Here is a 14639-nt window from a genome sequence, read left to right as displayed (position 1 = left end):
TGGCCCATATGGCCAATAATGGCCTCTTTCTTGCCAATTGTAAACAGAAGTCACTTGGCCCTTTGCCTTTCAGAAGTACTGTTTTCCTGTTCCCCGTCAGCGTGCAAATTACCTTTCTTAGCTAGAACGAGCTAGCTGTACTTAAGGAGCCTGGATACCCGTCCTCGCAGTCCCAGCTCTCATTTTAATTATGACTGATTATTTTAAGCTCTTGAGGGGAAAGTTCTTATCGTGGGAGACTATTCTTAGAAAGCTGTTAGCCGATTAATTGGTTAACTAATCAGTTTTCCTAATTGAATAGCAACACATTTTCTTGGGGGATTTAGTCTCGTTTTTTTTCTCTTCAAAAGGCTCTAGTGGCAGTTACCATGGAGTTTTAAAAGCTATTTTTTTTAAAGCATATAGAAGTCATTTGTGCGTGTGTGTGGAGGGAATATTCTGCTGTGAGATAGTTGGATCATGTTGCTAAAGGAATTCTTCACACACACACACACACACACACACACACACACACACACACACACATCCCATATCCCTCAAGACAAAGGATTTCGGAAGCCATTGGGTTAATATGGGTCAGGGTCAGCGTCTCCTAAACCAGTAAAGAACTTTTCCTTGCTTTGAACCCTTGAAAGGAAGTGCTTACACAGGTACAGGTTGACCAGTTATCGCTCCGTTCAGCAAAATGTCAGCTTAAGAGCATTTTCAATGATTAAAAATAACTACTAGCAGAGACCCACAGATGTGTGAATGAATGGATGGGGGGCATAAATCTTTGTATCCAACAGCGCTGTGACTGAGGAAGCCAGTTTGAGTGGGCTGATGGTGGAGACTGCCACCTAGAGAAAGGTGTCTCAGGTACCTCAGATGAAAATCCTGTCGGGAAACATCAGGTTGCAGGTGTGCTTGGAGTTGTACAGCTCCGAGCCTCTAAGGCACGTGGCCATCCTACTGGTCTATTTGCTGGCCCTTATCTTAAATAAACACCCAAGGGCTCATGTTGTGCATTTGAAATCTCTCCCTGTGAGAGGAGCAGAGGCCCTCCTGGGCCCATGCGCATCCGGCCATATTCATAAGCAATCTGTACTCTCCTCCCAGGGCAGCGGGCACTGAGGGAGTTGTTGAGTGTCAGGGTCTATTTGCGTTATTTTGATTAGCCCCAACCTGGCAGGAGCTTATTTTCCTTCTAATGACCCCATGCTGTGAGGCGACAGCTTCCGAAGGGAAGTGCTTGGGTTTGAAGGGAAGGGAATCCAGGAACATTTCTGCAAGCCAAAAGATCAGGGACTGGGCAGGACCTGGGTAGGTAAGGAAATACAGGGTCTTAATTAGATTTATTGTTCTTGAAAGCATCTGTATCTTTCCTTGAGGAAGCCCTTCACAGCCCTGTCAGAAACTTCTCACCGCCCCCCCCCTCTTTGCTAAGATTTTTTTTTTTGTTCTCACATTTGGGATGGAAGTAATAGATGAAATTAAAAACAAAACAACCATTACTCCCCACACCTAAACTGTCGATTAGATGATTATTAAATCATCTCTGTTTGTCTATCGCCTGAGAAAACTGCAGTTACTCATGAAGGGGGACTGGCTGGGAAGAGGGAGGGGGCTATGGGGAGGTCAAGAGGGTAATGGGGAGTAAAAATAATCAAAATACATTATATTAATATGTGGAAATATATTCAAACCCATTACTATGTATAACTAATGTAAACTAAGAAAAACTTTGGAAAATGAGTCATTTGAATCATTTGAATCCCAGTCTGGCATGAGAATTCCGGAAAGAATGATTTGTGTATTGTGAAATCATATACTGGTTCTAGCTCTATCTTAGGGATTTGTGGCAAATCTTTGGTTTGTTCCTGTCAGAGGTATGCTTCTTTTATTTTCTTGACATATGTACAGTTTAAAAACAACATCCTGGTTTACTTTGTAGTTTGTGAATTAATGTGGAAGAGACGCCTGCAGGTGCCTGCTGAAGTCTCTGAACTGGCTTGGATTAACCCCTACTGTGCATCCATTTCAAACTCCCCCTCCTCCCTTCTCTAGGAAAAAAAAGAAAAAGAAAAACACCCAACCTCCTCTTTCTCATCCACTCTGGCTTTCTTTGTGTCTCCTGCACCCCGCCAGGCAGGTGTCAGGACCCTGAATGAGGGTAAATGCCCCGTTGATGGATTCCACAGATGGAGCGTGGAAATCGCTAGAATAGGACCCAGCCACAGGCCATTTCTTGGGATCCAACAAAAGCCTCCAAATAAGTCAACAAAAATCTCAAAGATCACAAAGGGAAAATGTCATTTGTCATTTACTCTGGGTCCGTGAGGGAGTATCCGTCTTGCTTCGTTCCTGACTTTCACCCGAGTAAACACGGGAGAGGTCATTCACGTCTTTCTCAGATCTGAAAACGGCCTGCTGGTCCACTGAACAGTGAAACTCACAGGCACAGGAGACCCTGCTATCAGCCAAGGGGGTTTTAGCAAAGTTAGAGCCAGTCTGCTAAAGACTTCTCAGAATATACTTTAGTCACCTTCAGATACTGTGTGAAATGATTCAGGGAGGATTCTTGTTTTTATCATGTCCTTTATCAGTGGAGTAAAAAGGGGACCAGTTTTGTCCTCAAAGGAAGACGGCTGGGGTCTAGTCTGGGGCCATCTTAGGGAAATAAAGGATGACTAGGAAATTGGGCCTCCAGAGATGCCCCCACCTTCTCCCTTGTCTGTAAACCCCATTGTATTATATCTAGGGGAAACCTAAAGTTTAAATGGCTGTCATGTTTTGAGTCTTTAATTATTCAAATAAAAGGGCTTGCTGAGAAGGATGACAGTGTGCCAAATGCATGCCTGTGAATTACTTTGTTTCTTCATTTTTTTTCCCCCTGTCTCCCATCTCTGAATTATATTTGTCTGGAAACCAATAATTACAGAATTCCACGTGACTAAATCCCTATAAAATTGAGGCAAGATTTCATGTATAATAGTGTTAACTAGGGTGAAATATTTCCTGAGGCTACAGAAGAGGTCACAAGGGGCTAAGAGACAAAGACACACTCTCTAATTCTGTAATTCCGTCTTTAATTAAACTTCATGGTTAGGCCACTGGTGGTAATACTTTCTCCTTCTCTTCCCAGTTTGATTTGTTTCTGAAGAGAGAATTTGTCTTCCTGTGGGATGTCACAGTAGTCTTATTCCTTCATTCTTTCCCCAAGTGCTATCTTAAAAGTTACCGCGACATCAACGGGATAATAATGAGGATTCGCCTCTGAAAATGTAGAATTAGCTGGAGGTAGAGAAAGACACAGTGGATTTATAATAATACTAAGTTGAAATATCCAATTGCCTGGAGAGGTGTTAGGCTTTCCAAATGCCCTGCTGTTTGTTTGTTTGTTTTGCTGAGTGCCTTTTAGCTATCCCTATATATTTCCAATTCTTTATTCTTTGACTTTTCTTTTGAAGGACTGTACAGCTCTTGATAGCCTTTCACTAAGTGCATTGTGATAATAATAATAATAATAATAATAATAATAATAATAATAATAAACCCTCCTGAAGACTGTAATAAAGATATAAAATGAATAATCCCTTCAACTGGTTGTAGCTAGTGCTAGGTTCCAAGCTGCCTCTGGAGTTAGGCCCAGGAAATGGTTTGTGATGTTCTTAAAGGAGACTGCAAGGTTAAATAATTTTAATCTTCTTACATCTCTTTAGTATCTTGGCAAAATGAGCTTGCGTCTTAAGAACTTTATTGTTTTTAAAAAACTAGACCTTGACCATGTACATAACTCAACACCATTCTACTGACCTGAATACCGTCAGGAAGGAAGGTCTTTGGTGGAGGCTATCAGTGCAGCGGCTGGTCCCTTTTCTATAAACTTTGGTTTGTTTCGGGCAGTGTTTGAAAAATTGAGGGAAATGGTAACAAAAAGTGGCCATCAGCTAAATGATTGACATCTGAATTCCTATTTCGGTTCTTTTCTGCTGTCTCTTCAAAAGGACAGTCTCTCTCTCTCTCTCTCTCTCTCTCTCTCTCTCTCTCTCTCTCTCTCTCTCTCTCTGTATCTCTGTGTGTGTGTGTGTGTGTGTGTGTGTGTGTGTGTGTGTGTGTGTGTACTATTTAGAGCATACTAAGTGAAAAGAGACAGAGCAAAGTGTGTCTTCTGAAGTCACACAAGCCTGGGCCAAGTCTTCAACTGTGTGAGCTGAATAACTCTGGGGTTTTGCTATGTCCAAGATGGGTAGGCCTTTGCTTCAAAATGAGAGAGAGAGAGAGAGAGAGAGAGAGAGAGAGAGAGAGAGAGAGAGAGAGAGAGAGAGAGAGAGAGAGAGAGAGAGAGAGAGAGAGAGAGAGAGAGAGAGATATTTTCATTATCTTAAAAACTTTGATCCATGGCTCCTTGAGACATTGCACTTAAGTGATGCCAAAGTCAGAGAATGGATTGTGGAGAGATATTGAAAACAGAGGTTAAAAAAAAAAAATCACAGATAACAGGGTTGGGATAAAAAAATTCTGTGAGTTGTGTTATAGTTCAAATTTCCATTTCAGGCCATGCATTGTATACTGATGTGTATTTTTTAATGAGAGCTATTCTGAAATTTGAACTTTGAAAACAATCTCTTTATCCTCATAGAGCAAATTTTGCATATGAAGATACCTGTGAGATCATATAGAATCGAATTTCTACAGCCTAGCAAGTTTTTGCTGAGACATCTACTTGTCTAGTCCCCAAGTCACAGCATCAGGCATTCTATTCAGGAAAAAAACAAAAACAAAAACAAAAACAAAACTCCAAACAACCCTGTAATTTCTTTTTATCAAGCTGCAATAAAAAGGCTTGTTTACCTTTCCATATTGTATGTAGGACATATTGTATCCAGTTTGTTCTACTAGCTTGAATAATACAGAATATGGATCATACTTGAACTACAAGGAAATGGTGGTCTCTGTGTGCTGCAAAACTGGAACTTAAAACTGAGATTTGCTCTTGGTGAATGATGAATGATCCAAATCACTCAATTATTGGGAATTAGGTTCTGCACAAATACTAAGTTTCACCTCTATTCAGTGATAGGAGAAATAGTAGTATTTTCATCTTAGAAAAAGCTAGATTTTCCTAGCTGGTCAATTAACCTTAGATTGCTGACTATACATATTTTAAAGCCCACATGCTTTTGGGGTTTACAGATGGGGAGAAGTTACAATTAGCTTGTAAAATTGTGGCTTTGTATTGCCAAAAATGATCAGTTGGTTCAAATAATTTTCCAGTAGAGAAATCAAGGAAATGATTTCCTTTCAGTTGTCTGAAACGCTGCTATCTAAAACTTTCCACTGTTTATGAGTGTTCAGATTAGAAACAAAAGTAGTGATTTGTTGTTAGCTCATTAAAGAATTTTGTTTGTGGTAGAAAAGGTTGTCCTGTTGTATTACAAAAATTCTGAGTCTTTTTATTTGCTTACTTGAGGTGATTCCTCAAAACACACACACTCACACACACACACACACACACAGACATGCACACACACAAAGACACACACACACAGACATACAGACATGCACAACAACACAGACACAGACACACACACCACAATTTTTTTTGAGAAAAATTGATAATTATTCCCAAGACACCTACAAGTATACAAATGCCTTGAAAACTTTAAAAATAATTTTTAAGAACCCACAGACCCATTCACACACCTCTAAATAGATATTGGGAGGTTAAGAGAGAGCAAAGTCTCTATCTCAGAGAAGTAGATTAGCAGAGAAATCAGTGCTAGAAAAAAATTGAAAATTTGCTGTGTACTTTTATTCATTCATCTTGTAATTATTAAGCACCTACTGTGTGCCAAGTCCCCAGTATAAGCAAGTCAGGGAGAAGGCCTTGACCACACAGAGTTTATTTTCTGGGGATATTGATCGTTAGGTAAAACATGGTGGTCTTGACCCTCAGGATTAATTCTTGCTGGTACTTATAAATCCAACCAGGCTTTTTCTTCAGAAACCAGAGAAGATTTTGATTAATTGACCTGACAGTGCATGGCACATCATATTTACTTGGAAGAGTTTAATAACCCCAGAGAGTCCCCAAGGAAACATGAAAATTTCCACATACCTTTATCCTAATGGGATCATAGTAACAGAATGTGGCCATGAGGGTTTAGAAGTCTCACAGGCAAAGGAAGGCTCTGGAAAGACCTTTGTCTCTGTTGAACCTTTCACCTACATTCACTGTGGAAAGAGAAATCAGAGCAACAGAAATCTGGAATGGGACAGGAAAATGGTCTGTGGAAATGAATGGTTTCCTCAGGGGATAGGCGATTTGTTTCTCCAGGAGTGTAGCATTTACAATTTAAACATACATAGAAAAAAGTGACAATTGTGGATAAAGTGTGGCAGGAAGTATTTCATATGCTTGGGAATTTTGAGAGGGAAAAGAGATAATATGGAATATTTGCTAGAAGTTGTTCTTTGATTGCCCAACATCTGTCACGTTATCACCTGAGATTTTGTCAGAGATGCAAATTCAAAGGTCCCAGAGCCAGCTACTGAATCCTAAAATGCCAACCCTGGTTTCTCCGAGTCCTCTGAGAGATTCTGCTGGTTCACATGCCTGAGAACCACTGCTCTAAAACTGTGGACAAATCATTGCCTTGCTATTTAGCTCACTTTTATCAAATAGTTGTTCATATAGGTTGCATTGGGAGTCGTTGAACTTTATAATTTAACACATGACATTTTATTTTGCATGTTCCTTTAAAATATTCTCATCGTTAAAGGAAGTCAGTGTTTAAAGATGATACCTAAAATAGGATCTATCTCAAATGAGGTAATTTTGTATTGAATATTATATTGAATTATATTGAGGGTAAGTTGAAAAAAATGTACATGATGTAACACATACTGAATGCACTGTATATGTATGCTTTGCTTTTATGTGAAGTACATTTGTTTCCAAGTGTCTTTTCTGTAATTTGTCATATTGGGTAGCTAATCTACTGCTTCCTCATTTCCAATCTTTAGATGTGCATCAAAAATAAAAGTGTTAAATAATAGAAAACTTACAATGACACCTAGGGATTCACTTCACCTTTTGGGAAGTTTATAATTTGTAGTAAAATACAGTGAAGTTTTAATTTCTGTAGGACAGAAGTCATTTTGTTCTTAAGAAATTAGAGGTGCTGGGGACAGGGAGAGGGCTCCCAGGCCTGACAAGCTGAGTTTGAGCTCCAGGACGGACATGGGAGAAGGAGAGAACAGACTCTCGGAAGTTGTCCTCTGACCTCCTTATGTGTGTTGTTACCCCATTCTCCACCCTCAAATATGTAAATAATAAAAAATAAGAGAGATGGGTTGGGGATTTAGCTCAGTGGTAGAGCACTTGCCTAGCAAGCGCAAGGCCCTGGGTTCGATCCTCAGCGAGAGAGAGAGAGAGAGAGAGAGAGAGAGAGAGAGAGAGAGAGAGAGAGAACTTAGATCAATAGCTTGGAATGATAGCATACACTTATGATCCCACCTGTCTGGAGGGTGAAGCAGGAAGTTTATGAACTTGATGCCAGTTTGGACTGCACATTGAGTTTGAAGCTAGCCTCGGCTAAGTAGTTGAACCCTGTGTCAAAACAACAACAACAACAATTAGAAGTATAGAACACATTGTGTTTTCTCACTGCTTGTCTGATCCTACCAGTCTGAGTTGCAAATAAATTACTTGGATGTTTGCAAAAATTCTTTTTGTTGTTTGTATATATGGTGTGTGTGTGTGTGTGTGTGTGTGTGTGTGTGTGTGTGTGTGTGTGTTTTGTGTGTGTGTGTATTTGCATGTTTACGTGTCAGGTGCATATGTGGAGGTCAGAGAACAACTTTGTAGAGTCAGTTCTCTCATGTTTATGTGGGTCCTGGGGGATCAAACAGATTAGCAGGCTTATGTGGCAAGTGTCTTTAGCCACTGGGCCATCTTGACACCCTGACCTTGATGGTGATACGAAGAATTTTCTGTTTTCTGACTGATGTGCCCATTTGCTACAGCACATCTCAGTCCCTTCTCTGAAGGACCCCCAGTTCTTTGGGGGAGGTTTTAGGGTGTGTTTGAACGTGCTCAGGAGCAAAGCCGCTGTAGCTCCTCCTCATGTCTCAGACTCTGTCCCTGATAGCCATGGACAACTCTGTTGCCCCAGTGTCTGGTTAAGGGCACCCTTCCTGTCTAGTGCCCTGGTCTTGCATGTCTTCGAATGACAGAAACCACTCTCTATAGATGAACAGATGCTCTGTTATGGAAATGACTAATCTGCTGTGGAGGCACTAATACTTTTAGAGGAAACAAGGAGAACCATGTACCATCTCTTTTTCTATCAAATGACGGCCCAGCAATGGCACCACTGGTGTCCCAAGCTTCTCAAGCCCTTCTTACAGCTTCTTTTTTAAAGAATTCAGATCTTGCTTTTATGGGAGAAGTGGATTGTTCATTCCATTTCTATCTCATTCTCTGGTCCTCACTTCTTTTTCTAGTCATCCACATACTAAATTATAAAGCTTACCCCCCTCACATTAATATAAAAAAGAAACAAGCTGCTTGGGGGGAAGGCACGGTAGGGTCAGCTTCAGGGTCTTTGGTCCTGTGCAGTCATGCAGGACCCTGAGAAGGGTCTAAGCACTGGGTAATGCTCTCTTGAAATTTGTGATAACTTTTGAACAAGAGGCCGACCCTTCTCTTCTTTTGCCCTGGGCTCCTGCAGGCAGGCAGCTAATCCAGACTGCTACTCCGCCTCAGCAGAGGCTCCGACTTTGAACTTCACTCTAGGGATGGTTCACCAGACAGTGTCTCCCTTTTGGATTAGTTCTTGAGATTATCATTAATGAAACAGAAATTCTCCTTAAAGCAGTTCCCAGTTTCTGGTGACGAGAGATACTGATTTATAGTACTAGCAGAGTCTACAGTATATGGGAATCCTGCAATAGTTTACCATTACTCATTACTTTTAGATACTACATCAAGTGTAAAATCTTTTAGCCACACCTTTTCCAGCATAAAGGTTATTAGTATATTGTTTTAAAATTAAAATTTAAAAGTTAACACACAAAATAATGGGTTTTGTTACAGCATTTTCATAATATATGTTGTTTCCTCTCATTTGTTCTCCTCCATCATTAGTAAGAATTTATCAGAAAACAAATCAAAAGCTGGGTATGGTGGCACACATCTGAAATCCCAGCGGTTGGGAGAATGAGGCAAGATTTTTAGTTCAAGGCCAGCCGGGGCTATGTAGGGAGACCATGTTTCACTTATCACACAGACAAATACTAAGCACGGGGCTGTGGAAAGGGAATAAGACTAATCTTTGTTTTCTAAGAGCTCAGAATAACAGATACCCAGGGCAAATATTTCTGGGGGCGGGAGTGGGATGGGGTTGCTGCAGGGAGGCAGAGTAGGGAAGGTCCTAAGTATCATTTAACAGCGCTATAGCACTACATGAGGGGCTTGGTGTCCACGAGAAGACATTCAGGCACTGTGGCTGGGGAGACTTGCTTTTTTATTTAATTTCACCGTGTTTTTTCTTTCCCCTCCTGTGCTTTTAGCCTCAGCGCCGCAATCAGACGAAGGCTCCGACATTGACTCTGAACCTGACCTACCGCTGAAGAGAAAGCAGCGCAGGAGTCGGACCACCTTCACCGCAGAGCAGCTGGAGGAACTGGAGCGCGCTTTCGAGAGAACCCACTACCCAGACATCTACACCAGGGAGGAGCTGGCCCAGAGGGCAAAGCTTACCGAGGCCCGAGTGCAGGTACTGATGCCCAGACGTGGGATGCTTTCTCAGATCCCGGGAGAACCTCCCCATCCTCTTGTGCAATGCTTTTGTTGTTTGTGTGGGGGATGTAGTCTCAGTATGTAGCCCAGGCTGATGGGGACTCCTAAGACTCCTAAGACTCCTGCTGGGTTTCTAGATGTATGGCACACAGCTGAAAAGTGTTTGAAACCAAGAAAACCACATTAGCAATAGTGCTTATAGTGAATGCGTATCTGCAGGTTTGGTGATTGCTATGAGGTTATGTTTTTGGCGCACGGAATTCTAGGATCCTGTATACTCATTATTCTCAGATCCCCATGGTGTACCAGAAACTAAATGACTGTTGAGGTAGCTTCTAGGTTCATGACAAACACACTTTGAGTGGTTATTTTGCAGGAGGCACTATTTTAAGTCTTACATTTTACTTCGCTTAACTCATGAATCATCACTAAAACCCTTGGTTGATATAGTTACAATCCCCAATCGATGGATAAGGAAATAGAAACTTAAGCTAGTTAAATAATTACCTAAGCTAACACCGCTGTCTGCTAGGATAGAAATCACTGGATCCCACATGCTTCATCTGTGGCCTTTTCCCTTAGGAAACTGTGCAAAAATACATACAGTATTCCCTTCATTTACAAATTGTACAGTTTGGAAGCAATTATATCATTTTAAGATCATTATGATATCTGATTTGGTTGTCAACTTGACAACCAAATCAGATATTGGAAGAGGGATGTGTCTACTTGAGGAATTGCCTCCATCAGATTGGCCTCTGGGTATGTCTGTGGGGCATTTTCTTGATCGCTAATTGATGTAGGGAGTCTAGGCACTGTGGGTGGTCCCATTGTGGAGGCCCAGAAAGATTTCCTAGTGAGATCTGAGCTTGCTTTACCCAGCAGAGCTGCATTAGAGGATGGCTTGACCATGTGTGTGGTTACTAGGTGATTGGAAGGGTCTGCATTTGGCTGAGTTGGGGGGGTGTCTTTGCTCCCGCCCTGGGCATTCCTATAAATAGCCTTTTAGAAGAGACAGTAGGGGCCGGTGGATAAGGATCCAGGCTCTCCTGAGGCTGTCCTGTGTTTCTGTTTCTCTCCCCCTCTATCCTTCTATCTAAACCTTTGATCCCTCTCTCCTCAAGAGCACCCTGTCGTAAAATGTGAGAGCCAGTCTCCCAGCTGGTCTCCCACACACCATCTGATGGCAAGTGGTCCTAGGTAGTTCAAGAAAACAGGTTGAGCATGAGCCAGAGGAATCAAGCCAGGGAGCAGTGTTCCTCCATGGTCTCTGCTTTGGCTCCTGCCTCCAGGTTCATGCCTTGGCTTCCTTGGATGGATGATGGACTGGTTGTGTTTATTATGGCAACAGAAAGAAAACTAAGACATTCAGGTTCAGTTTTTTACATGACCGTGTGTGTGTGTGTGTGTGTGTGTGTGTGTGTGTGTGTGTGTGTGTGTGTTACATGTGTAGGACATAGGACAACTTTTGGGAGTCAGTTTTTCCTCCCTCCATGTGGGATCTAGGAATTGAACTCAGATCAAGCTTGATTGCAAGCACCTTTAACCAGCTAAGTCATTTCTTAAGCCCCGAATTACATTTTGAACTCTTAGGAGGGCTTTTAGAAAAGGCTATGTAAGTTAACATGTCTCTTGTGAGTGTACAATAATGCCTTCATAGCCAGTGGTGAACTTTCACTTCAATTTCTGGGTATATCACACAAGACTAAGGGGTTTCCAGAACTCCGTATCATCCCAGAAGCTGAGTTTCTCTATCTGGAAATGCCATACAACACGGCTTGCGTTTCGTGGTCAAAGTCAGGCTGGTACTTTGGCAGTGAGCTACTCAGTTGTTGACATGCTCTCTTATCAACACCTTTACCTGTCCACTACATTACCTTGTCTGTTGAAGAAACAGCTTCTTCCAGAGGCAGAGTCTAGAGAGAGGAATTACTTTATTCAGCCTTCCATATGGTCTGTCATACTAGAGCAGTCAAGGGGTGGAGAGATGGACTAGTGGTTCTCTCTAGGACCTGCTGCAGTCTAGTAAGGATAACGAAGTCACCATGCAAATAACCACAAACAAACAAACAAACAAAGCAGATAGAAATGCATTGCACAGGTGGAGAAAAGAAAAGATGAGATCTTAGAGAAAAGAGGAAAAATGTAGGCCAAGTATTTATCGGTCAGGGATGGGGAGGGGAACATACTCATCCCAGGGCACAGCAAAGGGGCAAAGTTTGAAGTGCCTGGGCTGCATGTGAGATGACCACTCCGTTTTCCATCCAGGCATTCTGGAGAGAGCCAGGACTAGTCCCTTCTGGTTGGAGCATGAACAGAGGAAGGGTGGAAGAAGGATAAGTGCAGAGTCAGGCCCAGGACGCCCTGCGGAGGCTCAGCTCTCATGCTACCTGGCTCACATTTGTAAAGAGCACTGGGGATGGTGGCAAGAAGTAGATCATGGTGTTGGCAAGGATGGGATGATGGCGAAAGTATTCTGAGGTGGAAGGCAGGCAGCTGTTGTGTCAGCTGGCAGTGGGTTGGAAGGGTAAAGAAAAGAGCCACAGACATGGCTTCTTGAGACTGACGATTTAGCATTGGAAGTATTGAACTGGGGAGATTGCTCAATGGTTAAGGCACTTACTGAGCAAGCATGAGGTCCAGAGCCAGGATCTCCAGAACTCATGTAGATGCTGTTGGGGATGGCTGCATGGCTGTAATTTCAGCCTCAGAGGGAGGAGACAAGGCATCACCAGAGAAAGGTGGCTAACACCAGACTAGTCCAATTGACCAGCTTTGGGTTTGATTGATGGAAAAGATAGAGAAGATCAAAGATTATTCCTAACATCAACGTTGGACTTTCACATGTACATGAACACAGGTGCATGGGCTTCTCCTCCATGTGAACTACACAGACAGACAGACAGACAGAGACACACACACAGACACACACACACACACACACACACACGCACACACACAAACTCACACTGAAAAAAAATGCAACAGTTGACTTCTTCTACTCATTTCTCTCCACACAGGACAGAAACCATCTTTGTTAGCCATGGACAAGGATTCTTTTTACTGTGTATCCTAGTGAAATGGGTTGAGGGCATCAGTAGTTCTCTTATGCTGTAATACTATAACCACTGATATAACATACATCTATTTTGCTTCTGTTAGAGTCCCATGATTGCCCAGTTTAAATGCAAAGTGAGGTCCAGTGATTTCCCAGTAAATGTCCATCCTATTGCAAGACTCTTGTACTTCATGGCTGACCAAGCCTGTGTACTGGCAGGTTCCAGAGACTGATCCATAATCAGCTCTGAATGCAGTATGAATAAGAACTAACTTTTAGAATGATGAGACAAAGAAGAATGAAAATCTGAAGCGTGTTCATCCTTGTTCTCTCATTCTTGCTTTTGTCAAAAATGAATGTAACTTTCAAACCCACAGAACTTGTACGGAACCCAGCATTCTCATCTGGCCCAGTAAAGGCTAGAGCACAATAATAATAGCCTATTAACTTTCAGAGGACATGGGATCAAACCAATAAAGAGTGGTTCATATTTTCTATATGGTCACCACCCCTCCAAAGCAGGGCCCTCATTAATGTAACAGCTGTCTTAATGTGGCTTTAACCTGGTGACTCTTTACATTCCTTATGGCTTCTTTAGTTCCCTTGAGACACATCATGTCTAGCACCAGGCTATGATCTACAGCCTAACAAATTCCCTAGAACAACCAGCATATGGATCTTTTACTTAACCCAGCAGGAAAAAAAAGGGAGTAGTTAATCACTGATTAAAATGCCAGCAGAAAATGCTGGCGTCCTCGGGAAGAGATGGGAAAGTGGTAGCTAAGTCAACGCACTTTGAATGATAGCCAGAGAGTGTGAGTTACTTTAATTTCTGGGCACCTGGGAAAAACCAAACCTCAAACCCTCAAAGCCCAAACCACGTCTACATTCCATGTTTCACCCCTTTGAGGAAAAATATTTTCAGTCTCTTCTGGATAGAGATGAAATTAAAGCTATAAAAACAAAGGCCTCTGTCAGGGTTGTATAGAGATTTATTTGGACACTTGTGTTTCTCGCTGCCAAATCTGAGCACACAGCAAGCTAAGGTTCTCTCTGGTGCAGCAAAGGCTCCATCTAGAAATGATGTCAGAAGAAGACGAGGAAGGAAAGAGAAATCAGGAAAAAAGACAAAGACAGACTAGTTGCTGAATCTTTGGGTGGCTGTTCAAAAGCAAATAATGAGAACATGAAGGTTTTATTGAGACAGAATTACTTGCAAATATTCATGGCGTGCAAACATTTTAGTAAGCATTTCATATCAGAATGAAGTAGGCCAGTTTCTTACTGTCAAGAGGAGAGAAGACACAGAGGACAGTGACCTGTGGAAACAGCATTTGACCAGGAGATAGGAGGTGTAGCCTTTGGTCCCAGTTTGCCAAGAGTGTTCTGTTGAGCTTGGACTTTAGTTTCATTTTTTTAAAGTATGGAGTAAATTATACCAGGTGATGTCAGCCTGGATTCAAGGACCACCAGGGTAATCATGGATAGATTTCAGGAGATCTGGACAACGTGAGATGTGCTTGCATGTGTGTGTATGTGTGCGTGCGTGCATGCGTCTGTCTGTCTACACAAGTTTTAGCCGGGGGCAGTGTCTCTGGATTTCATATTTTCAAATATCATCTCTCCCTTATCCCAAAACTGAAAACTACTAGGAGGGGCTGGAGAGATGGTTCAGTGGTTACAAGCATTTGGTACCCTTGCAGAGGACCCTGGTTCAATTCTCAACACCTACATAACCATCTGTAACTCCAGTCCCAGGTGATTCAATGCTCTCTTCTGGCTTCCTTGGGCACC

The 14639-nt window shown here is 42.1% G+C and overlaps 1 protein-coding gene across 2 annotated transcripts in view; it reads left to right on the top strand.

The window, feature by feature from the left end:
- Pax3 (paired box 3) overlaps positions 1-14639 on the top strand; it is a 95185-nt gene that overhangs the window by 54144 nt on the left and 26402 nt on the right. For both annotated transcript variants that reach the window (XM_036173334.1, XM_036173332.1), the window contains exon 5: positions 9559-9764. In XM_036173334.1, the coding sequence (XP_036029227.1) occupies positions 9559-9764 (206 nt within the window). The remainder of the gene's footprint in view (positions 1-9558; positions 9765-14639) is intronic.

This window comes from Onychomys torridus, chromosome 23 (assembly GCF_903995425.1).
Source record: "Onychomys torridus chromosome 23, mOncTor1.1, whole genome shotgun sequence".
In the NCBI taxonomy this organism is placed as follows: Eukaryota; Metazoa; Chordata; class Mammalia; order Rodentia; family Cricetidae; genus Onychomys; species Onychomys torridus.
This window is presented reverse-complemented; position numbering and strand designations above follow the sequence as displayed.